We start from the raw sequence: 26,341 nt of genomic DNA, 5'->3' as shown, positions 1-26,341 counted from the left end.
GTTTTAATACAAAACAATAAACCGCTTCTGCTATTACCACACTTACCTAGGATGGATTTTTAATGATTAGTCCAGTTTTAGAAATGTTGATGGTTCCCTCATTACATACCAAAAATACAATCGTAGATTTCATTATGTAAAGATAATAATAAATATATGAATTTTTATATATTTGTATCAAATAAATGATGAATAAAAATTGTCTTAAGATTCCTCAACGTGTATACTTTTCTTCTGGTATCTAGGTCTATGTTACTGTTATCGAATATGTGGATTGTAATCAGTGTGTCTAGATTTATAAATTTATAAATAGTTTGTAATTAGTGTTCCGAATTTATGAACATTTAAAAAATAAATATTTTACAAAACCAATATATTGATGATGAATTGAAAATCGGAAGAACTCATTCTAAATGGTACAACTAAATACTAGTCACATATATTGTTTACTTAGGAAACAAGATCACTGCAGGAGATGAGGATTCCATTACTGATATACTAATTCTAATTTCCAAAGCTGCGGGGAAATATGCTGCATCGCAAAACATTTAGGTATCATTAAAGATTAACACGAACACCAAATTTAAGATTTTTTAGATTAATGTACTGCAGTCCACCTAAATGATGATGAATCTTGGAAAGTAACGAAAGTCATCTCAAACAAGATAGACACCTTCGAGACTAAAAGTCTTCTCAGCATCATATGGTATTTTATTTATGGTATGTAGAATGCACACTCAACTTCAACCCAAATGGTAGCAATGATGTGGACATCAAATGGAAAGAGAAAGAGAGAAAGCAAAACGAGACCTGGGTGAGGCCTGTTAAGAAAGAAACCAACATGAAAATTACTGAGGACGGTCTTATGTGCTTACGAGCACAAAGGGGACTTAGTAGGTAAAAAAGTAATCATCTCACACAGCAAAGTCATATTTTATTAGAAGAGAAAAGCAAAAACAGTTAAGTGCTTATAAACAGAACAACAATATTTTTTGTTTTTAGATAAATATTTATGTACATGTATTAACGAACCGTCAGATAATGTACTGAATGCTAGATATGATTGTGTAAAACATGATATGATTGGGTCTTCAATTATGACACGACATTGGCAATTAGACAAACACAACAAGTGAAAACGTCACATTTGACAGATCTGATGTGAGATCTGCATGATTATTTTTTTATTTACTTTTGTCTTATCACATCAATTTTATTTATAATTACTTAATATATACTGTAAACCAACTTTTATTTGCGACAACGTTATTTCGCGATTTATCTGAGATGACATTGTTCGCGGCGACAATTTATTGCGACAAAGCCGTATCAACACTAGTGTTGTTATAAAATGGATTGGAGAGACTCTGGTTCGCGGCGAGCAATTTTCGCGACGGCAAGGCTCCTGCGAATAAAAGTATGCTGGTTTACAAAACAATTGTAGCCCCACATTGAACATAATTGTTAAAGAGTCTCGGATCTTCATGAAATACGTTTAATGCATGTAAGGACAAGGTGAAATGCAATTCATCACGGCATCGAGGTAAAATCAGCTGAGGCGTCTGATTTCTAGCGATTCTCTGTTGCTGATATTGATCTGAATCATTTTGGACAAAACCACTCTATATCTTAAAATAGAAGAACAATTGTTGAATTATAAAACTGAAAAAAATCCATTTCTTTGATTTATAATTTCTTATAAGAAACGAGATCATAAAACAACTTGAAAAAAATGTGTACTTACAAATCTTCATCTATTTTCACCAGAACAGTACCTTTCCTATTTTTGTCAAAAGCCTGTTGAATTTTATCGTTTTCTGATTTTGGAAACGACACCCATTTGCCTTGTCTAGTCTTCCATTCCCAAGAAAAAGGCGTATCACTAAAGTTACAATTTAAGGCATTCTTTCCCCCTAAAGCATCAATTTCATGTTGAATTGGTGGACTGTTTCTTTTACCTCCTTCTGCCAACTTATCTTTTTCATCATTTTTCGTTTTTTTCTTATTTACATCTCTAAGGCTTCGTCCGTTAGACGATTCATTGACAAAACCTTTTTCGTTGTGTTTGCTTCGTGTACCTAGGTATGCAAGTAAATTAACATAAACTTAAAGATTTCTTCATACATTACATGTATATTTTTGACCTCATTCTTTGAATGTAGATCAGATATGACATACACTAATGTGTTATTTCATAATAATTACTTAGTATTTTTTAAGTATTCAGTTTTAAAAAAACCCAAACAATTATTAATTCTTACTCATCTGAGAAAAGAAATGAAAGAAGAGGCCCATTGGCCACGTCGCTCACATAATTATCATTTTGTATCTTTTAAAAGTTTTGAAATATGAAACTTTTTTAGAATATTGTAAAATTCACAAAATTCTTTCCTACATGTATTCCAAGAGATGGCAATACATTAAAAACAATTCATAAAAATAAGGTTCCTTTTGGGTCATCATCATATTCTAAGATCTAAGTTGCATTAAATGACTAATTTTAATATCCTAGGCCTAAACGTATAAGAGTGAGAAAATGGGAAAATAATTTATGATTTTTTTAAAAAAGTGCAAAAAGGTAACTGTGATCGGATATAATGTAGAAGGAATTTAAGATAGGAGATGATTGTAAAGGAATCTCATAAAGTGTAGCATTGTAGTTCTTCAAAAGAAGATTATTAAGGTAGTTCAAAACACACTTAAAATATATTAATGAAATATTTTCTCAAATACTCAAAATAATGGTTTAATAATATGTCAAACTTAATTTCACTTCATTATCTTCAATGAAATAAATATAAACCATACCCATTAATTACTTAAGGCAAAAAAAAACCCCTCAGGTACAGCGTATTTTTTATGATTTCGAAACCTACGCTTTTGCTTTTTGTGCAATTTAGCTTTTTATCATAATAACATGTATGAATTGTTTTCATTTTATTGTAACACAAATTACCACTACTGTTCAGTTTATATGCCCATTAAATTTCAATGCCATATTAAACGGTCAAAGGTCAAATGTGTTAACGTTTTCTAGGATTTATTTTATCAAATTCACCTCCGTCAAATGTACTTAAACCGCAATTATTCTACAACCAATGATAACATTTTCATTACTTTCATAGACATCTATTTGAATAACAGAGTCATGACAACCATACTGCTAAATTTTATTCAAATTTGAAGGACACAATTTTTTTTTAGAGACGGTTAATTGTTGCAAATTTTCATCTTGAAGGATAATTAACAAGCGCCATTTTTATATCACATTACATCAGAAAATACGTTAATTTACCATTTTGGATTTATTTCAGTGTGTTTAAATAATGTAAATGTCTTCTGTATAAATAGCAGCACAACATGTGTTATATCTTACAATTCTTAAAATGTAACTTGAAAAAACATAATTTTAGAATTATAGAAACAAGACATTGAAAAAACAATTGCTACTCCATTTTACACTCCACTGACAGGTAATTCAAATAGTAGGTTTGAAGTGATGTGTGCGTAAATTGTGAAGTTTGATTTAAGAACAAAATTTAATGTTTATAAATTTCATTTCAAAGAACAAAATATTAATATTTTCAGGAAAAAAATTATTTATAGGAAAATCTAGTTTATCTTTTTTGTACTATCTTAAATATGTTTTAAGAATATTTTTATCTTGAACCATGAACCTCCTTTTGGGCCCTAGTATTGGCCTTGGGGTCAGGGTTTTAACAAATTTTAGGTTTTCACGTGCACTTCACAAACAATCTTTGCTGTATACATGTACATTGGCATTTAAGATACAAATTTGTTAGAGGATGTTTTTAAAGACATCCACTCTATTTTGTGAATATCTTTTTAACAAATTGGAATTTTCCTCCAATCAAAATGCTTTGTACCAAGGTAAGTTAAATTTAAGAAAGTTAATTTGGTTTTTTTTTATATTTGCAAAGTTGAAAATCTACCATCTGGTTCTTTTGGAGGCCATCCCCAAATACAGGAACATTTACTATCGGAATGTATAGGAAATTGTCATTGAACTCACTTCGAAACAAATTAAAAAATACTACAATAGCAATATACTTAAAATTGTTATTTGCCATTAGTAATACTTATTTCTACTTTATATGTAAATATTACTAAATTGTGCCACCTGCTTTTTAGTGGGGCTCATCATAAAATATCAAAATGAACTAAATTTTGCTATATATATTTGAAGTATTACAAATGTAGATAGGTACAATCGACTCAAAAATTTTAAAAAAAGTAACTCTGAGGACAGCATAATTTTGTGTATAAAATGCCAAAGTCGTAAGTTTTTACTTTTTTAATGTCATTCTAATAACGCACTATTACAAAAGCTTCGTTTATCATAACGTTATTAAAGCACAATGACAACGCTGACCTACCACACAACCTAAAACTCATTTAAAAAGTATTTTTTCCTTTAAAAATCTGGATATTTTTTATCTGTATATTATGTATTTTGTGTATCGAAAAAAATATATAAATACACTTGATTTAAATTGAACACGCGCAATAAAAACTAATGTTGGCGTCCTTAACTGAAAGTATGTTTACAGACAGACAGACAGACGGAGGGGAGACAGACGGAAGAACTGACAATAGACAACAGGTGATCAGAAAAGCTTACTATCGGAAATCTTCAGGTGGGCTAGAAACCCATTTTTATTATTATATAAGGGGTATGATAATATTTAGAAAAAAATTAACGAGATTGTTGTAATCATCCCTTGATAATAGACACATTATTTATGTGAGAGAAATAAAATATACGGGATCGTTTTGAAAGTTGATTACATGCACTACATTTATTTTCAATCATTATGTAAGTTTAATTAACACTTGCCATCATTTGAAGCCACCATTTGTGCATTATTTTTGCGCCAGTCATTTCGTTGTTCTTTCATTTTTCTCATTATTTTTTCGTCAAAAGGATCACTGTTAAAAATAAATAAAGCATTGTCCATGGTCATTTTGCTAACCTGAACAGCAATAACTAATTTTTTAACACTAAAAATACAAAATTCTTAAAAGCTATACAGTTTCTATTTAAAAATTCATATGATTACTTGTTACATTTTATGCTACCTAATTTATATCCGTTTAATCATAAATTCAATTTTGATCCTTGCAGGTACTTCTTTGCCAAATATTTATTTACTTTTATTTAATTTTCTATTTGACAAATAAATGCGTCGATCATCTATACTTATAACTGAAGACTTTTGGCCAATGAACTAAAAAATGCCAACACCAACCTACATGTAACTGCTTACAGTGCACCTTTGATATTCCACGTGTTGTATGATATCCATAAGCTATACAATGTAGTTGAATTTTACCTGATAAGTATTAAACGCAATATTTTTTAAAAGCCTTCAAGTAAAATGGAACCATTTGATGCGATTTGAGTTTTGATCGAAAACATTTATTTTCATAAAGGGGTGCACAGGAACGCTTTTTGACTACATGTAATTTACACTTTGGCGGAAGTGTTGGGCGAGTCAACCATCGGGCAGATACTTTGGATATGATAACTTTGGTTAAAAAAATGTAAATTAGTATGCATTCACTACCGGTTTTTTAAATTTCATATATTTTAATACCACGACAGATTGATAGTAAACATAAGGCATTAATTTTTAAACAAAAAAAACAGATTGTGTTCCAAGAGTATATGAATAAATAATGAATGTCTTTTATCTGATATTATCATTTTGGGCTGTGATAAAAATTGTATTAAAATTTGACCTAAAGAACAAAATGACGTTCTAAATACCCACTCGTTTAAAAAAAAATCATTAATATTATATAATTAGTTTCCACTCAGCTGCAACAAAAAGAATTAAAATCATGTACATGTATATATCCAATACAGCTTAGATTTCTCATCCCTCAGCTAAATATCCAGCTATGCATTTTTTTTTAATTTCAATTTTAAAGAATAAAAAAGAAAAAAAAACTAAGATACAGTAGATACAAAATTGTAAAAAAAAATATATGGTCCATGTAAAGTGTTGATTCCCGCACTTGCGTGGGATATCATATAGTAGTCCTTTTATAATATTTTGTGTTTAAATCTGGACTTTTCTTCCCTGAAAGTGGCTTCTTAATCTGTTCAAAGAGAATTATGATATTATCAAACTCGAACTTTCATCATTCTTGTTAGCGTATTAATTTAAAACCAATGCAGGACCGATAACATTTAAAACAAGGAACAATTGAATGGGCAAGTGGACAAGCAGATTTTTAAAAAAAGTGATAAGAAAAATCGCTAGATCTTTAAGCTCCGATTAAACCCCAGTATAATCCTCATTTTTAATATATTATTGTTGATATGTATTATTATTAAATTTGTTACAAATATTGAAGAAGTCCTATATTTTGTGTATCTAGGAAGCAAAATCACTACAAATGAGGACTCGATGGCTGATGTCCTGGCTCGAATTTCTAAGGCCACAGGAGCATACGCTCCACTGCAAAACATCTGGAGTTCAGCTAAGATCAGCATAAACAACAAAATCAGTATCTTCAAGAGTAATGTGCTTGGGGTCTTCCTATATGGTGCTTAATCTTGGAAAGTGACGAAAGCTATCTCGAACAAGATCGACACCTTCTAGACCAGATGTCATCGCAGATTACTGTGCATCTTCACCAAACACCAATGAAGAGTTATGCACCAGAACCAACACCATTCCGCTACCCCAGGTTATAAGTAAAAGATAGTGGCAGTGGATTGGACATGTATGTAGAATGCACCCAATTTCAATCCTAAGGGTTGCAATGAGGTGGACATCAACTAGAAGGAGAAAGAGAAGAACACCAAAAGAGACTATCATATATCAGTGGACAAGAAAGTGAAGGAGAACAACTGGACATGGGGACAGGTTCAGAGATGGTCACAGGACAGACCAACATGGATATCCCTGGCCTTATGTGTTAATCAGCATGAAGAGGACAACGTATGTAAGTAGGTTGATATGTATTTTAGTATTTGTTAATTTAATATATAATCATTAACAAACCACAATGAAACATCATAAATTCCATCATATCCAAATCTGTAGTTACTTTTTTTACCATTAGGCCATCGTACCTGTAAAATAATTGAGTTGCTTTAAAAAGCAATCCAAAATTAAGAAATATCCATATGCGTGTAATTCAATTTTTATAAATTCATTAGTTGCTTCAAATTGATAATAAATAAGTATATTAATCATTTATGATGGTATTTTAAACAAATCCAAATAAACACTCCACCATTGCAATAGATACTCAACAAAAAAGGGATTCAAATATCATTGATGATTAATTTTTATCTTTATCGTGTTAAAGGGGGAGGAAAGTCAAAATCATATTTTATTTGTATTGATAAACTGGTTTTAATTATCGCATGTGGTCATGCTGTATTGAAAATAAACTACCTAATTAAGCTTTAATGGACGTTTGTATTAAGAGAAATCGTATATATTGGAGGCTGCCAGGACGTAGAGCTCTTTTGTATTAAAAACAAAAAATCATAATTATTTTGATGTGACACCATCTATTCCGGTTTAGTGTACATATACAATGTACACAAAGCTTTGAATAAAGCGCTGTCTTATGCCTTTTTGTTACTCAAATAATCGATTGAACAATTTGATAAGATGTTTAGGTCCACACGTCAATCTAAAATACAGTCTGCATATATATATATATATATATATATATATATATATATATATATATATATATATATATACACGTATGCATAAATATGTGCATTTTTGTTAAATAAATGACAGTTGTTAATCTGTTATCATTTGAAGTTGAAAAGTTGAAAATTACCGAGTAAATTCTTATTCCAAGTCAAGTTCTCCGCTAACTAAATAAGTATTTTATAAATTGTAATTGAGATGTTTAAAGTACATTCTCGAAAGTCGGAACTACAATGCTGAAATAACGACATCACACATTTTCTACGATACTTTTTGACGATGGTGTCAATTAGAAAGAAATCAAAACTGAAAGAACAGTCTCAAATCGCTATTGTTTTGAAATTTTAAGAACTTATCATTTAGAATGCTTAGAGCAAATATCATGAAACAAATTAAACCGAATAATTGGTGTGACGTCATAAATTAAAGTTAAATGGCAGCTCCCATAGCGGAAGGAAATTTCTATCAAGTGATCGATTTTCTTGATTTATTCACTGTTCTGTAGTTTTTAATGAAGATAAATACGATTTACAATTAAAGTAGATGATCATTAATTGATTAATTGTATAACAGATTTTTAGTTTCCTTCCCCTTTAACGCTGCTGATAAAAGATATTATCAGTCTTAACTTGCATAAGCTTAACCTTGATATACTTTTTTGTATTATTTCTGCTTTCATGTATTGGTGTATTAGTAATATTTCTATATAGAGCATACATATTTACGTTGCTACTACATGTACTAACATTCTTATGTATTGTATGCTGCTTAAAAATTATAAGAATTTTAGCAAGTAAACTACATTATACTTATCTAGTGTATACTATTCTAGTGACATTACATGGACAGTCTTGTCGTCTTTCACCCTATACACCGATCCAATATTACCCTCACCACCATCTTGCAATTGGTCAAACCACTTCCAGTCTGGACCTGAGTGATACATGTAAAGCTTACAATGAAACCACTCGCCATATGTAGATAATTGGTAATCTTCATCATAACTAAATAATGCAATGGTTATATGTTAAAGGGTTGAAGTTAACCTCTTTGAACAAGACAGCCTACGGAAATCTTCTCTCTTTGTAATAGAATTCTAGGTTCGTCACAGACGACAACATGGGATGCTTGATCAAAACCATCAGTGTCATAGTGGTAAGGGAATATCATGCTAGTATCCCATTCAACAGAGACGTTATGGTCTGTAATAATTCAATTACACTCCATTAAACGCACACACACATAGGTTTTTGTTGATAATATTGCAATTCAATAAGTAAAATTTCCCATTTTCATCCCTTCAAACTAACAAGCAAATATTTAATCGTCCATAATATTTGCATGAATTCAAAATGGAATACTTAACAATTCATTGGATACAAAAAAGTGGGTCATATTGTATCGGTAAAGATATTAAGTCATTTCATTATCTATCTAGCTTTTGTTACCTGAATATGAACTGGTTATTAAGAACTCTGTGGTGTGTTTTATTTCGATAAATCAAAATGAAATAAATAATAAAGAAGAGTTGTTTTCGGTAAAAATCTTTTTTTGGGTGTAATTTCATTCAAAGTAGACATGTATACCTCATTATTTTCTAAACATTATACTAACCATCAGTTCTATGTCCAACAACCGTTCCACAAGCATCAGAGTCTTGTCCAATATATGGCCAATTAGGTCCTCTTCGAACGCGTGTTCCTATAGGTGGGAGCCTAGTATCCCTCTCGCCGTGTAAATCACTTTCGATGTTGTCCCATGAGTAGAAATTCATCTGATATGCTTGTCTATTTACCAATATCTCGTATATATCGCTCTGTTGAAGTAAAAATGCAGTGATCTGTATATACCTGAAACAGCAGGTCATTTGATTTTGCTGCAGTACCGATCAGACCCAAACTTACAGAAAGTAAACCCCAACTGAATTCTGGGTTTACTTTCGGCGTTTACTATGTGTTTACTTTGGGTTAACTAGAGTGGACCCAGAGTAAACCCAAAGAAAACCCAAAGTTAATTTTGTTGACCACCCAGCCTCATTAAATGTTCTGCAGACAATGAAATATGTAATATAACATTTTCTCTCTATTTAAGGAGAGCTAATGTTGCAGTTTTATTAAAAAGGTAGAAACGCTCAATGTCAACAGTCTTACCATGACCAAAACGACATTATTTATCTTAGAACCTCACGCATGAATAAGGTAAGCCAGCTAAACTGAATATGTATCAACGTCTTCAAATCTTAGGTAAAATAATATTTTAAACTGTAAGAATCGGATCATTGTATGTTGTTTTTTTTTTACCAAATCTGTCTCTGTTGTGAGTCCTGGTCCTCCTATTGACAACACAGCTGCTGTTACATCATCCAGAGAATAATCAGCTGTTGGCATTTTGCCAATTATTTGAGAAGCGATTACCTTTTAAAAGCATTGGAATATAAAGTATCTATTTGTTGAATAATCCCTTTCTTTAATGTTTAAAAAAAAATTTAAATTTCAAAGGATACTTGTACATATAAACCAAATTACCATATTTGTTGAATATCTTGCAAACTGTGCAGCCTCGTCAATTTTTAAAAGTTTTCCACATTTTGATGAATATGCAATTGAGCCCAAGAAACACTACGTAAAGAAGAACAATTGTCCTGGTATGATCTTCACTTCCACTCATTTACGCTATGTTAAACTTTATTCACAGATCAAATAGAAATGCACGAACAAAGTCAAATATTTCGTAAATTTAAAAAAAATAACCAGTACCATGTCTGGATCTCTACCGACCGGTACACACACAATGTGTAATGCTTTGCAAACATGTCCTATTAATTGTAGAATACTCATTTTCTGAAATAAAATTTCATTTAAAACTGTTATTGATATCTTAACCCCCCCCCCCAAAAAAAAATCCATATTGATCATAAATTGTCTTTCTAATATTTGCATAGATCACTGATCAGATGCTGAAAATCGGATAAGATCGGATAATTTACTGAATCAAGACGCTAAAACATACTTTATCTCTTTCGCTGTCCTCTGTAAAATCCTCAGTGGTTGCATGTCCACCAGACATAATAAGTAATCTTCTCCTATTGGAGAATGGTCCAATCAGACCTGTATTTTCTCCTAGGATGGATTTAAATATGCAGTTTTTAAAGAGTATAAATTAAAAAAAATATAGTTACCTAAAAGAGTAGTAAAGTAAATCCATATATTTTGCAATGAGGTTGATGGATAATGCTAATTTAGATAAAACACTGATACACAGATTACAAATTACCCGGTGATAAAACTATTTCATCATTAGAAGGTAACAGATGATTATAAATCAAAGCGTTATTTTCGAATTGATCTTAAATGTATAAGTAAAAACGAAAGAATACAACTCAGTCAAATAAACACTCCTGAATTCTGAAATTTACACAAAAAGTAAAATATGTTGTTTTTAAATAGTTGGTGTGTGAGTTCAATTACTAGTATTGAAGACGTTTATAGCTACTTCCAGGGCTTTGCCTAACTGTGATGGTCCTTCACATACTGTGTCATCTGAAATCGGTCAAAATCGGTAAAACAGTAAGCATATATACGGGAAATAGAGTTAAAACTAATACCATTACTCACATTGCTACAGTGTCTTTATGTTAAAATGAATGTCATTCCACCATGGTAAATTAATTGTTATTTACTCTTACCTAGTAAGTGTAAGATAGTATTGTAATCATCAGAGAAGTTTTGCACGATATTAACATCTCTTCCAAACGTTATAACAGCAATAATGTGTGTTACGAGAGGCTGATTCGCATAACCTATAATTTATCAATATCTCCAGATACAATGTTATAACGTTAGTTTTTATATGCATTAACTACATAAAAATAAATGCCAAAAATGTAAATTATGATGTATTTTAAATCACCAAAATTCTTATAGTATGTATAATGAATACAATACTTGAACAGAAATCACGTTACCCTGAATCAATGATACAAAGGCCTCTTTCATTTGAGAAAAAGCCTCTCCTTTCACACTGTTTGATATATCAAGAAGAAGGACAACTGGCACTGATCCCTTTTCACGTTGTTCCATGACCGCTCGCTACAAGTACATACATGTACCTCAATAGAAACAAGGTCCCCCTGGGCCACATCGATCACCTGAACAGCATTTCCTTGTATATTGTAGCATGTGCTTTTTCCATTTTAAACTTTGAACCCCTTTCTGGGGCCCCAGTATTCGGCCATGGTTTATGGTTGGCTTTAACAATTTATAATCTACACCTTTTAAGGATCCTTGCATAGAAATGTTTCAAACTGTAACATTGTATTTCTCGAGAAAAATTTTTTAAACATTTTTCCATATATATTTCTATGCTAAACTTTGAACCCCTCCTCGGGCCCTAGTATCAGTCAGGTGGTAACAGTTATATCTATTTAGAGTTACATTGCATTATGAAAGGATACTTTCAAAGTAATCTCACATATTGAAGCATTGCAGTCCTTCAGAGGAAGACTTTTAAAGATTTTTCCTCTAAATTTCTATGTTAAACTTTGAATCCCTTCTGCTGCGCCAGTATTAGATCGAGGTCAAAACCTTTATAATTTAGAATCTACTTTGTTTCAGGATACCTGCCTAGTATTTTGACAATTTGAAGCATTGTAGTTCACGAGAAGAAAATCTTTGCACGTTTTTCCTTTTTACTATGTTAAACTTTGAACCCCTCTTGGGGCCACATTATTACTCCAGGGGTGACAGTTTTACCAATTGAAAATTAATAAGAAGTAAAAAATGTGAAAAGTGTACACACAGAAAGACGGACGAACAGACGATGGAAAACAGATGATCAGAAAAGCTTACTTGAACCTTTCTTTTAAAGTTTTAATTTAAGTATGCAGCAGTAAGTAATTGAAAAGGCACTGTCCTACACTTGTGTACAGAATTTGCGTCCAAGACAAAATGAAAAACCTCATTTTTCTTGGTTTTTTATCATTTGACAACAGTTTTGGCCCATGTTTAGCATAACAAGTCGGTTCGGGATATATTTACAATTTTAAGCTTACATATATAAGAAGAACGAACATTGTAAGTGCTTTAAAACGTAAAGAAATTTTATCTTTTAAATATTGTAAACTTTAATGTTAGTTTTGATAAAATATTTGTAATAGATATTCTTACTTTATACGGCTCCTATCGGCAGTTATATTCTATTACAGCGACACGATTTTGAGCATATACAATATATACAGTACGTCTAAAATATATTGATATGCAAACTATATTTCCTTATATGCTCTGTATTTCTAAAATTGAAATTAATTCACAATATATAGTTTGATAATTTGTAATATAAGTAAAACGGTGTTGGCTGATATCCGGTATGTTTTGCTTTTTATATTGCAATTATGTTCGGGTTTAAAATAGCATTATAAGGATTAAAAGCTTAAATTAAGCTGGACTTATTACTTGTTTGCATTTCTACAATAGCAGTAATAATTTACATGTACATGAACAACCATTGTTTCGCATGGTCTTTAATATTTATTTATTTGATGATAAGCTACTTTGGATAGGACTGCTAGGGGGCCGCCATAAAACTCAGACGAGTTCCCTTTTATCTCAGTCTCACTTTTACAAGGAATATATCGTAGAAAATTGAGACAAGATTTATTGCCCTGCGACTTGTATCTTTAAAAACTAAATGACATTGAATCATTCAATGGCCTAACAATAATATAATTAAGGATTTCTTTTTAAAACGAACTGCGTGTCATAATCTATGACCAGTAAGGTGGAATCATGCCGATAAGCATTAATTTTCTTAAACGGTTGTTGAACAGGTGCTATCTGTAGGCGGATATGTTGCTTTATATTTATCGATGTTATAAGAAGTGTGTCAGACTTTCCCCCTAAAAAGGGACCTGACATAGAGACTTCTTGAGTTCCCTAAAAAAATCCACCCGGATCCAATTTCACCCGGAAAAAAATCCCGAACATAAGAGTTCCCATATTTGAAAGCAAACTTTTGCCACTTTCTTAAATCCTTATGATATATTACATGTACTAGAATTCTCTGTTGTTAATTTATATCATATAAGTTTTAGACCAAAAATGAATGTGTTAAACATTTGAACTACTAAACTATATATATAATTAAAATGAGTAAAAAGATAGACAAAACAAATGTAAACAAAAACAGGGCACAAGCCTTGTTTACATGAAAGACGAATTGTGAGCTTTGTATCTTTCTTATAACTCCATGGTAATTATGTACGTTGTAAACGAAATCTTTAGTTTGTGTATAATGATAGGCAGTACAGCACTTTCTCTGTTTTTAAGCGATATTCTCCTTCCGAGTGTTATTAAGGTTGTGGATTTCTATCGCTCGATTAATATTTAGAATATAATGTTAATTTGTTATTAAACTCTCTCTGTCTCTCTCTCTCTCTCTCTCTCTCTCTCTCTCTCTCTCTCTCTCTCTCTCTCTCTCTCTCTCTCTGTTAGAAAAGGCGTACAAAAAACCACCGTACTAAAGTCCTTGCATTTTACTTCTTCTATTATGATAACTGAAAATAAATACTTCGACCGGTAATTTTCTTTCATAGTTATTTCAACTGCTATTTTTCCTATGCATGAATTAGATTTACGGAGCATTTTATAATTCCACGACACCAGGTTACGTCATACAACTGAAAATCAAATCTATTACTCTTTTTTCTAAGTGAACACCTTTCAGTTCCACCCACTTTCCAAGTCATTGAACCCATTTATAAAACGCATGATCACATCATTTTTTGGTCAAGTTTTTGTATTATGTCTTTTTTGGCATATATCATTTAGGTCGAAAAATCTCTTTCCATGCAGTTTTGACTTAAATTAAGGTATGCTGGGTAATAATTGTTAAAGCGCTTTGAAAAATGCATTGCAATTTAAAAGCGCTATATAAAAACTTGCAATTATTATAATTATTATTAATAAGGAAATATAGCGAACTTCATAGGTGCAAAATCAAGGTCATATGGGGGGGGGGCTGGTGTGCAAAAGCTCAAAATATCAGTTCTTCCATCTTTTCAACCTCTGTGATTCTAATTGTAGACCTTTGTCTTATAAAAAAAGCAGCATCTAAGAACATTTGGTCTTCATCGGAGATTTGCTTGAGTGCACACAAAATCAAATGAAGGCTCAGTGCTCCAAGATGTCCAGTGACGTGAACGTTTTTTTTACTCAGTTTATAAGCGTTGTTCGTCCAAATTCGGTGAAAAACACGATCAGAAATTTTTCAATTTTATTGAGAATTTCACAAAATGACCTTCATATGTTATTTTGATTTCATATAAAATATCTTTTGTTTTTATGCGCTTAAACGGTCATTATCTTATAAGGAGAAATGCGTAAAAAAACTGACATCCTCTGTGAAGCATATATTGTCAAAATAATTAAGCTGTTTATTATTTGGTGCATTAAAAAAATCAAATCTTTACATGTTTCTTAAAATAAGATTAAATCTGAAAGGTTTCGCTGGTATCATTCGAATAGCCCGCTCACAATCGAACTTGTTTGCGACCTTTTCTAACAACCCTTGTGAGTAAATGTATGTTTAATATAAAGAAAAACCAGTGTTATCATTTATAAATTATTCTTTTACATAAAAATGTATTGCTTCTGTTATTTGTTTATTTTCATTTTGTACACTATATAAATGATAGCACAAGTAACGATTATATTGAAATATTACATAATTATTCACAATTTACATAACATTCATAGGAAAACAAAATAGAAGTCATCTCTTTAATCAAATTGACGTAGATGCTGTGGTCACAATCACAAGCATCGGTGACCACATTGAGAACGAATCAGCTGAGAAGTCTTGTGTTCTGCAATTCTGTGCTAATGATATTAATACGACTCATCTTGGACAACGTCACTCTTCACCTTAAAGTACAAAAACAGAAAAAATACTAGATCGTTCTCGTTGCGAGCAACGAGTGGGTCTTCCGTCCGATTTTTGAATAAATGAGATATAATCCTTTACTTTTAAGACTAAATTGTTAATCAACGCAAAAAAAAATTAGGAAAAAAATTTTCGGCACCCGAAGCTTGAACCCGGGTCGCCTGGGCACATGTCCACGACTCCAACGACTGAGCTACTCAGACTCTCGCTTCAGGACTTTGATGCTTAATATCTCAGGAACACATCAATCGATTTCAAAACAAATTACATATTCTGATTCAGCAAAAGAGTCTCTATCAACCCATTAGAAAAATATATTTAAAGCAAAAAGTTGAAAAAATCGATTTTTTATATTTCCTTCCGGTCACGACCGGAAGTGACGGCAGACGTTTTTATGACCATGTTGCAACAGGTAAAAGTGATGTCTATCTTCACTGAAAATTTCAGCCCTATATCTTTATTCGTTTTTTAGATCTCTAGCCGACAAAATTGACTTTTAAAAATCGTAAACGGACGATAACTTCCGACCGGAAGTGATTATCAAGAAATTGAAACGGAGGTACAAACTTCAGATGCCGACACATCATCGCGTAAAATTTGAAGAAAATCGAATGAGCCACCTTCGAGAAATCGCCTGCACAAAATTTGTAAGACAAAAAAAAATAAAAAGAACTAGACACGATCTCGTTGCAAGCAACGAGGAGGTCTTCCGTCTGATTTTAGAATTTGTTCTATCTTGATTTTGCTATTTAACAGTTAAACATGATTTAGAATAAAAAAAAAAAACAGGGTCTACACACTAGGGGGCCAGATACTATTTTGTTACAGGTGTAAGAGCTTTGTTCAACAAGTGTTTAGAATTCGTCACTGTTCTTGAGATATCTTAGAAGAAAAAGTTTTAGGGGCCGGTCCCTTATCTCCTTATTGGAGCTGCTGAACCAAATTTTGAAGATTGCATGTTGTTAAGTACATCATTTTTAGCATCTTTTCTTCTAAACTGCATTTCAAAATATTTTTTCTTTTTGAGATATAGGTGGTCATAGTTTTGGACTCTTGACCTCTAAAAAACACTCATTACATAACACATGACATTACATTGCTTGGATACATAATTGTAAGATAAACATATTTGCTTCTATAGCCTTTCACAAAATATCCCTCAGTAAAGAGCTACAGATGAAAGAATTAAGAGCCCTTTGGTCCTCTAATTTGAGGGGCCAGCCCCTTTTTCTTGATATCAAATAAAAGGTCATTTAAATTTCAACACATTTTGTTTAACAATTGTTAAGAGATTTGTTACCGTTCTTGAGATATAAAGGAAAGAACGTTTCAGGGGCCGATCCCTTAACTCCTTATAGGGGCCATTTAACGAAATTTTGAAAATTGCATATTATTTAGTACATCATTTTGACTATCTTTACTTCTATACTTTATTTCAAAATATTTTTCTTTTTTGAGATATGGGTGATCAAAATTCTGGACTTTTGGCCCCTTAAAACCCCTAATCACGTAACACACGATAAAATCATTACATTGCTTGGATAAATAACTGTAAGATAAACATATTTGCTTCTATAACTGTTCACAAAATATCCCTCAGTAAAGGGCTACAGATAAAAGACTTTGGAGCCCTTTGGTCCCCTAATTTGAGGGGCCAGCCCCTTTTTCTTGATATCAAATAAAAGGTCATTTAAATCTCAACACATTTTATTCAATAAGTGTTTAGAAATTTGTTACCGTTCTTGAGATATATAGGAAAGAACTTTTTAGGGGCCGATCCCATAACTCCTTATAGGGGCCATTTAACGAAATTTTAAAATTTGCATATTAATTAGTACATCATTTTGAGCATCTTTACTTCTATACTTTATTTCAAAATATTTTTCCCTTCTGAGATATGGGTGATCAAAATTCTGGACTTTTGACCCTTAAAAACCCCTAATTACGTAACACATGATAAAATCATTACATTTATTGGATACATAACTGTAAGATAAACATATTTGCTTCTATAACTGTTCATAAAATATCACTCAGTAAAGGGCTACAGATGAAAGACTTTAGAGCCCTTTGGTCCCTTAATTTGAGGGGCCAGCCCCTTTTTCTTGATATCAAATAAAAGGTCTTGTAAAAATTAATCTTTTTTGCATTACAAGTGTTAACAAAATATTTTTCAGAAAAGAGACAAACTAAGAAAACCAGTAAAAATTACGACTTTTTTTAGTCTCAATTTTTGGGACCAGGCGAGCTTAAACGCCTTTTGAGCATGACAAATATGAACGCCAAATAGCACATCTACAATCTCTTGTCTACAATCCCTGAAAGTTTGAACTCAATATCTTTTACCGTTTAGGAGGAGATCCCTGGACAAGCTGACCCTCTGAAAATCGTTAAAACGTCATTTTCTCAAGAACGGAAATGACGTCATCAAAATAAAAAAATGTATATTAAGTTCGGATTAATATCTATTAGATCTGAAAGTTTCACGAAAATCGGCTGAGCCATTTTCGAGAAATCGCCTGCACAAATTTTGTAAGAAAAAAAATAATAATAATAGGGAAAAAGAAACCGAACGAAAACAATAAGGTCTTCCGTTGGAAAACGGAAGACCTTAATAACTAGATACGACCTCGTTACGAGTAACGAGTAGGTCTTCCGTCCGATTTTTTTTTATAGATAAAATGATACCATGAGATATCGATACAATTTCAAAATTACCCCCCCCCCCAAATTTGAAGATAAAGAATAAAAACCCTAATTACGTCAGACATGGGCCTGACGATGACTCTTTCAAACCGATAATGTAGAGATCAACAACTTTGATTTTTATAATGCATAACAAAATTTTTATCGTTTTCAAGTTATTCGTAATAGAATTTACGAGTCTCTTGGTCCCTAATTAAAGGGGTCAGCCCCTTTTTCTTGATTTTATTGGATAGAGCTTTTGATTCACTACTACTTTTGTTCTATATGTCTTGTCAAAATATCAACTGATAAAAAAATACTGATCAAAACATATGGAAATTTTGATTCGAAATCTGTACCCCATTTTTGTGCCTAAGTGAGCTCCAAGGAATAACGCCACTGGTGCAAAACAACTAAATAGTGCACAACTTCAAACCATGCTCTACCTATCCTAAAAATTCAAAGTCATATCTCTTATAGTTTCTGAGATCAACTCTGCACAAAATTGGTCGTAAAAAATTACAAAATCGACCGTAAATCCGGACCGGAAGTGACGACGACAAAACATTCAAAAACATATAAAATTCAGATAATTTCCCATCATCTGTGAAAAAATTGTTCAGATCGGTTAAGTAGTTTTCGAGAAATCGCGTGCACAAAATTTGGAAAAAAAAAAATAATAATAAACAGTACGAAACGAAACGGAAGACCTTAATAAGAAAAGTGAAAAAGAAACAATAGAATAATAGTAGGGTCTTCCGCTGAAGACGGAAGACCCTAATTACGGACTAAATAAGAAGTGGGCCTTTAAAAGCTAGATCTTACAAAAAGCTTTAATTATTCATTTGAATTGCTGTTCACTTAAAAATTCTCTTTTGTCTTTACAAGAACGTACCCATTCGAGGTTTCTATTAAGTTTGTTGTTTTTTTTTTATTTTTTGTATGTTTTTATGACTTAACATAACATTTTTGATCATTGGCTAAATCGGCTTCAAGCTTTAATTATTTCAACATAAGATATACACGAACCAAGGAATATTTTGAAGATTCTTTAAACACCACAGAACAAATTTTAATTTTTCTTCTATAGGCCTTCTAAATTTCCCTCTCTCTGAATATTAAAAAGATACCAAAGTTTTCTTCGCATTATCATAAATTACCTTTAGAGTTCGGGTCATTCTGTTCTTCATTATCCTTTCCTGAATTCTGATTTTGCAAAGTGTTTTTCTGAATTTTTTTACCTTCGTCTAACTCATTCTCACTCTCATCACATTCATCCTCTTCTTGTGAGCCTTACGAACAAATTGGAATAATTAGTTGAGTTTATCAATTTTTGGATAAATCTGGATGCATAAACATCTACTTAAATGACAAAAGGCAATTAATAAAAACGTATGAAAAAAGTTAATATAATACTAGAAGTATAAGCGAAATGACATCTATGACGTCACACAAGAGAGTGTGCAGCATTGCTTTCAAATTATGCATATCGTGAAATTAAGACTGATGATTACGATAAGTGTTAATCGGCGTCTAGAGCAATTATTTAAATAACAATCGATAATAGACAAAAATTAGGTATGCATGAACCTAGGACTATTTTTCTAAAACTACCTTTAGAGTTTGAGTTTTCCTGCTCTCCATAATCCTCTCCGGTATTTTGATTTGTCGAAGTGTTTTCCTGATCTATTTGACCTTCGTCTAACAATTCATCCTCGGTTTGTGAACCTGATGAAAATATTGAAATATTCTTTGAAATCATGAATTTTAAACTTTATTTCTAATAGACACATTAACGCCTAAATATTACCGTTTCATTATTGATAGTAATCAATACGTATAAAACACTTAATATCACACCAGAAGCAAATGCAAGTAACACTGTTTATGTCACATTAGATGGAGTAAAGCTTTTGTTATAATATTGATATCGTGAAATTAAAACATATATGATGAAAATAAGTGCAGTATTGAAAACAATATTCGATTTACACTAACCAAGGAATATTTTGAAGGTGATTGAAACGAAAAAAACATTCTTAAATTCATCTATGAAAAGCCTTTTATTCTTTTTTCTCTATCTGAATAATAAAACGTGTCAAGTTTTTGTTCCTATTATCAAATATTACTTTGAGAGGTTGAGTCCTCCTTTTCTCCATAAGCCTCCTTTGTATTTAGATTTGTCGAAGTGTTTTCATTAACTTTTAGACCTTCGTCTAACAATTCATCCCATTCTTCTGTGCCTTAGAAAAAAATGGAAGATTAGTTGCAATTACCAATTTTTGAATATAATTGATACATAAACACCTAAAACTAACAAAAAGTTTAATTATAGTAATCAATATGTATGAAAACACAAAAATATTATACTTGAAGAAATGCGAGTGACACCTATGACGTTATACTAGATGACGTGCAGCTATTGCTTTAAAAATATGCATATCGTCAAATTCACACTTTGATTTAGTGTAGTGCGCGGCCAGCGCGCTAGCTTCTGTTCGTCATTGAAAGTAAGATATTTATTGTCTTGACGGGAAAATGGATAACAGAGTAGCCGCTCACTGCTAGGAAGGTGGGTTCCAGAGGTCGTGAGTTTAAGCTTGGGCTGAGGCAAAGTCGGAGCTCCAAATTAGTGAATATTATTTATTATTATTATATATATTTAAATATATTATTTATATGATATCAATTTCAGTTGATTAAATAACAAGAATTTCTATTTGACACAAATCAAATAGTCTTGTAAATTGTGATACATGTATAGCAGGCATTATGATTACAACAATATCGTTAAAAGTATTGTAATACAGTAGTTCTATTTTTTTTCAACAAAATCATACTTGACTTATTAGCATTTTAAACATTTGTCGTTTTCTACGAACTACCAGATTACGGTTAGAAATAATTCACATTACCCTTTTTCAGAGTCTCTGCATGTAAGAACATTAGGTGGAAGACTGGAAACCTTCTCTTCAAAACATCCGAGTGCCAATCTCTTTGTTGATTTTCAAGTTTTTTCATAACATTTTCATCAAGAGGGTTACTTAAAAAGAAATTTAACAATTTTTTTTTCAATCATCTATTAAGTAACCTTAATTTTACGCGTCATTTTACTTACCAGACCTTAAGGTCATATTTGTTATCATATCCGAATCTGTAGTTTCCCTTTGTACCATTAAACCAGTGTACCTAATAAAAGAATCAAAAAAAATTTTGTTTTCAAACACATACGATATCTTCATGTATTTCTATTTGTAATAGAATCATCAATATGTATTTCAATTTCAGTACAATACAGAAAATCAACCACGTGTTGCTGTTGGTCAGTAAAATGTTTGACAATAATATATGAAGGTTACAAAGATGGTGTTGTCTCTCTTCACTTTGTAGACCGTCCCAATATTATCATTCCCGCCATCTTGGTCAAACCACTTCCAGTCTGGACCTGGATGATAATTATATAATATTTAAACATTCCTTGTACACTTCTTACGAATATTATCTTATCTGTTAGAAAAAAAATACCATTCAAAGTTCAAAAAATATTGATAACAACTGTAGTTCACCAAACTTTGAAAAATGAGTTTTATGTAAATAAATTAGCATGTATAGGATCACTTCTCTAACAACCAATTCTTTTTCAAGTTTGCATTGTATAGTTTTCATATCGTAGAACCTCTCTGAACAAGACATCCTACGGCAATTTTCTCTGTTTGTAGAACTCTTGGTACGTCACAGACCTCCACATTAGATATTTGATGAAACCCATACTTGTCAAAATGATACGGAAATACCATGCTTGTATCCCATTCAACTAGTAAGTTTGAATCTGTAACAGTTCATTTTAAGCTTTATTAAACTAAAATGAAATCCATATACATGTTTGTACAATATTTAAAAAAATTAATGAATCTATATTTGAAACTATAATTTTTTTATTTGAGAACTAAATATAATTGTTGTTTGACATTTTTAAAAATAAATACATGATGATATACATATTTATCATTGACTTAACTTAATACTGTAACTTGATAATACATATCAAAGCAAAAGAGGATTTCTAGTTAATGATTCATCAAATTTATTTAATGCTCTCTTCTGATTTTCGTTGATGATGTTAAAATTAATTGGTTAAAGTTCAGCACTCAAAAATTATTTTTATTCCAAACTATTAGAATAAAATTAAATATTCAAAAATATCGGTTAACAACACGATAAACGTAAATACATGGTTATTTTTATGTAACTGTACTTACAACCATTTCTATAACCTATGACTGTTCCAGGCATGCAGGAATCCTGGTTGGAAAATGGCCAACAAGGTCCTCTTCTGACACGCGTTCCAATCGGTGGAAACCTAGGATCACCTTCCAACTGCAAATCATTATCAGTGGAGTTTGACTGGCAAGAAAAAATCCCATACGCATGTCTGTTGGTCAGAATCTTAAAAATGTCACCCTGTATGGAATATAAAGATAAAACTGATGCGATGTTCTCTAAAAAAAAGTATGCTAGAAACAATAATTTACATTTCAAATTTTTTGGAATATCATTTAACCCGCAGCAAATCTTTGCATCTGTTTAAATATTCATTTCAATGTTTGGTTCACAATTTGAAACGTTTGCAGCAATTAAAAAAAAAAGGTAGAAGTCATGAGAACTAATATTAGGACACATAATACAATTACATGATACTTTTCAACATGAGTTCAAATGAGAACGTGAAGCGTTTTATCTTAGAAATGAATGTTTTTACTATATCCTTCTCTGTTATTGATGCAAACTCCTCTTTAGACTTCAGTGCTTCTCTTACGTCATCTACAGAGTATTTTGTTGTTGGAACACTGCCAATAATTTTTGATGCGACGACCTTATAAAAGAAATTTGAAAAGTTGCATATAGTGTGTTGAATACTATGCTTTTGTATACTTATTCATTTTACAACTACATTGGTTTTGATTTCCTTCATCTATGGTCAGTGAAATTCTTGCAGGTGTCCACTCATATTTTTTCTCCACCCTCTCGGCCACCTTTTAATTTGATTATTTATTCTAAGATTTTCCAGGAAGGAAACTTATTCTTGAAGCAAAACAAAAAAGCAACAAGTTTTGGCAATCTCTGGAAGTGACCAATTAGCGTATGGTCATGCCTACTTCATTACATGTATAATCATTCTTTTGCACATGAACCTCCACCCCATCTTCTGTATATTAAAGGGCTAGGCATATATATGGATCGCTTTTGTATTGCGAGAATGGTTTTTTATAGAACCTTTAGTATTTGTTTATAAATTGCATTCATTTAAGGTAATGAAACATTATTCTTGTAATATATTTACTAATAGATAAATGCATTTATGTATTAAATGAAGTAAATTAAAACAGGAAGCCTTTACCATATTTGCAGGATATCGTGCAAACTGCGGCGCCTCGTAAATATCTAAAAGCTTTCCATATCTCGATGAAAATGCAATTCCACCTAAGAAACGCTTAAAAGTAAAAGAAAACTAAATGTACAAAATGTTCAGTTAACAAAATATAATAATAAGCGTATTCGGATATGGCTTATCTTATTTCTAAAAAAAGAAAAAAATAGATAAATATACCTTGTCCGGGTTGTCGCCAACTTGCACACATACAATCGGATTTTCTGAGCCAATTAGTCTAGCCATAGACAGTACTTCCCGTTGCTTCAAATATGATTTTAAGTAAATAATCCGATTTGAAAGTGTACAGGAATTACTTTTTTATGAAACATACGCCCACTGGCTTAGTTGTTTTTATATTTTACTGAACGAAAGTAAAACTTTAATGTAAGATTCTGTTCAAATTATCATGAAAAATAGCTAATGTATACTTTGTCATTTATTTCGTTTTCGTCTTCGCCGGATACATCACCCCCCGATATAATAACCAGGTTTGCATTGATGTAGAATGGACCAATAAAACTCCCATTTAATCCTGTAATAGTTCAAGTGTGTTTAACAGAATTCTATAAATATAAAAGCATATAAATAGATGTGTTAACTATGACAAGGTTTTCTCTCTTATTCGATGGCCAGTATTTTAGATTTTTTTTTCAAATTACATTTTTATTTACAGTCTTCGTAACATTATACATAACAAAAGAAAAGCTGTAAATGAGACAGCGAAATCGGTTTACTTTTGTGTGAACAGTATCCATAATCCATTTGTAAACACTGAATTTTTGAACGCTATCTATCCAGAGAAATGGGATACATGAAATATTATTGCCAAAAATAATTAAGTTCAACAGCTGGGTTTTTTTATGAAATATATAAAATCAAGTTCCTAGCAATTTGCACACCTCTAATATATGTACAACTTATCCACAAAAAAACCTTCCTATCTTGAAAATTGTAGGAGGGGTTATCCGGACAATAAGGGTACCCTTTTGGCAGCCACCCGCCCGCCATTTTCACCATTTAAATAACCTGCCTTTCCCTTTTGAGAACCCGGTTAAAATTCAGAATTATGAGCATAGAAAAAAAATTATATAAAAAAAAAGATAAAGAAAAAAGGTCGAATCAGAATACCGATAAACGGTATAAAATATGTTTAATATAAATATTTTATGTTGTGGTATTGTTTGTTTATAACAAGCAATTATACACATTGAATAAAAAACTTAAATTGTAATAAAATATACACCAATTTAAGTCCAATGTTTTGAAAAATAAAATTATGAATAATTAAACATCTTCCATATACAAATACATGCACAGGTTTATTATCTGCTTAAATAATAAAACAAATATTGCCTGATCTTAAGAAGGGGTACGCTGCCATAAGTGCTTGTTTTAATGATGACGGTCCCTCACATTCTATGTCATCTGAAAAAGCACATTATTTAAAAATTGTTTAAAATTGGGCTGTGAAAGTAATCGAAATTAAAGAAGTACTTTTTGAACCTAACTGTTAACGATATAGTATTAAGTTTACGTTTACTGTGACATGATATAAATGTTGATTGATAAACCATACATTTTACAAAATTTCTCACCTAAGATGTGCAACATATTGCTGTAGTCATTTGAGTATTTTTGTAAAACTTGTACTTCTTTTCCAAAGCTTATGACAGCAACACAATGATCTATTGAGGGCTCATCAGAGTATCCTGAAAATTCATTAGATTTATAACTTATTAATATGTGTATAATATCATTAGATAGATGAACTTATTATCATTTCGTTTTTGAACAAATATGACGATAGTGATAAATTTGTAAACAGAATTACATGTTTAATCAAGTCTTAGTTAAAATGACAATATTTGAACATAGCTCATAAATAAATATCAACGTTAAGGTCGATGTATGGTGTAACTGGACATTAGTAAATGTAGCCAAACGGAAGTTACCTTGAATTATTGACAGGAATACTTTTTTCATTTGCTCAAAGCCCTCTCCTATCATACTGCTTGAAGTATCGAGTAGAAAGGCAACGGATACACCATTAATCCATGTTTCCATGATCACAAAGCTAGAATTTATAATAACCTATTGACGATCGTAAAAAACAATAGTCATATATCACCAAAAGAAAAAGTTGAATTTGTTATCATTTTGTTTTCCGAAAAAACTTTGAAATAATGAAAATAGATTACCGTGAAAGATGTCCACCCAGATTACTGGAGGTCTAAATATAAACAGCTGTGTATTTTCCCAGTTGTGGCAAATAATTTGTAACGAGCAATTTTACTTACGTCTCTGCTTGGATTGACTGCTCCTTGATATTGCTAATGACAGCAACAATTGGTTTCAACATAGCAAATCAAAATATTATATTGCATTTTTTGTTTCCTTGTTTAAATCAGAATTAATTAAACTCGGATATAAATACAGTTGTTCTTTTAATTTCCGATATTCATTACATATCATATATAATGAAAGGATTATTCTAAATAAGGTCGCTTTGCGGCCGACAGTCGCTTCAGAATTTTAAACAGTAGTTTTCCGTTTAAAACCTATACGAATCAACGGA

General features: G+C 31.4%; 2 protein-coding genes across 9 annotated transcripts; both read right to left on the bottom strand.

Annotated features, from left to right (window-relative positions):
• Positions 1-1,056: 1,056 nt before the first annotated feature.
• On the bottom strand, positions 1,057-12,933 carry LOC128178481 (uncharacterized). 6 transcript variants are annotated; one of them, XM_052845671.1, is made up of 15 exons: positions 12,875-12,933; positions 11,674-11,797; positions 11,395-11,508; positions 11,177-11,248; positions 10,719-10,828; positions 10,466-10,549; positions 10,235-10,327; positions 10,010-10,123; positions 9,324-9,525; positions 8,756-8,911; positions 8,551-8,642; positions 7,038-7,108; positions 4,859-4,950; positions 1,745-2,078; positions 1,057-1,628 (listed from the first exon to the last, which is right to left on the bottom strand). In XM_052845671.1, exons 2-15 carry the CDS (start codon positions 11,786-11,788, stop codon positions 1,550-1,552), a joined length of 1,728 nt encoding a protein of 575 aa, XP_052701631.1. In that variant the 5' UTR covers positions 11,789-11,797; positions 12,875-12,933; the 3' UTR covers positions 1,057-1,549. The 6 variants fall into 6 exon arrangements, with proteins under 6 accessions (XP_052701631.1, XP_052701634.1, XP_052701637.1 ...); XM_052845674.1 differs by having other exon boundaries at positions 1,776-2,078; XM_052845677.1 differs by lacking the exon at positions 8,756-8,911.
• Positions 12,934-15,156: 2,223 nt separating this feature from the next.
• Positions 15,157-26,140, bottom strand: LOC128177081 (uncharacterized). 3 transcript variants are annotated; one of them, XM_052843613.1, is made up of 17 exons: positions 26,064-26,140; positions 25,719-25,840; positions 25,362-25,475; positions 25,120-25,191; positions 24,195-24,298; positions 23,944-24,027; positions 23,734-23,826; positions 23,095-23,208; positions 22,595-22,796; positions 22,012-22,164; positions 21,695-21,780; positions 21,454-21,524; positions 21,251-21,378; positions 20,465-20,578; positions 19,950-20,063; positions 19,496-19,627; positions 15,157-15,631 (listed from the first exon to the last, which is right to left on the bottom strand). In XM_052843613.1, the coding sequence occupies exons 1-17, from the start codon at positions 26,123-26,125 to the stop codon at positions 15,621-15,623; spliced, it is 1,776 nt and encodes a 591-aa protein (XP_052699573.1). In that variant the 5' UTR covers positions 26,126-26,140; the 3' UTR covers positions 15,157-15,620. The 3 variants fall into 3 exon arrangements, with proteins under 3 accessions (XP_052699573.1, XP_052699574.1, XP_052699575.1); XM_052843614.1 differs by having other exon boundaries at positions 15,158-15,631; positions 25,965-26,123; XM_052843615.1 differs by having other exon boundaries at positions 15,158-15,631; positions 25,719-25,857; positions 25,965-26,114.
• Positions 26,141-26,341: the final 201 nt, after the last annotated feature.

This window comes from Crassostrea angulata, chromosome 3 (assembly GCF_025612915.1).
Source record: "Crassostrea angulata isolate pt1a10 chromosome 3, ASM2561291v2, whole genome shotgun sequence".
NCBI classification, from domain to species: Eukaryota; Metazoa; Mollusca; class Bivalvia; order Ostreida; family Ostreidae; genus Magallana; species Magallana angulata.
Note: the sequence above shows the minus strand (reverse complement) of the source record. Positions and strands in the feature narration are given on the sequence as shown.

Coding starts and splice junctions, on each gene's coding strand:
- LOC128178481 (XM_052845671.1), bottom strand. CDS start 11,788: ATGGAACAACGTGAAAAGGGATCAGTGCCAGTTGTCCTTCTTCTTGAT. Junction 10,124..10,234: donor CAAGATATTCAACAAATATG/GTAATTTGGTTT, acceptor TGCTTTTAAAAG/GTAATCGCTTCTCAAATAAT. Junction 7,109..8,550: donor AAGACGACAAGACTGTCCAT/GTAATGTCACTA, acceptor ATTATTTTACAG/GTACGATGGCCTAATGGTAA.
- LOC128177081 (XM_052843613.1), bottom strand. CDS start 26,125: ATGTTGAAACCAATTGTTGCTGTCATTAGCAATATCAAGGAGCAGTCA. Junction 23,209..23,733: donor CACGATATCCTGCAAATATG/GTAAAGGCTTCC, acceptor TTCTTTTATAAG/GTCGTCGCATCAAAAATTAT. Junction 21,781..22,011: donor AGGATGTCTTGTTCAGAGAG/GTTCTACGATAT, acceptor ATTATCATCCAG/GTCCAGACTGGAAGTGGTTT.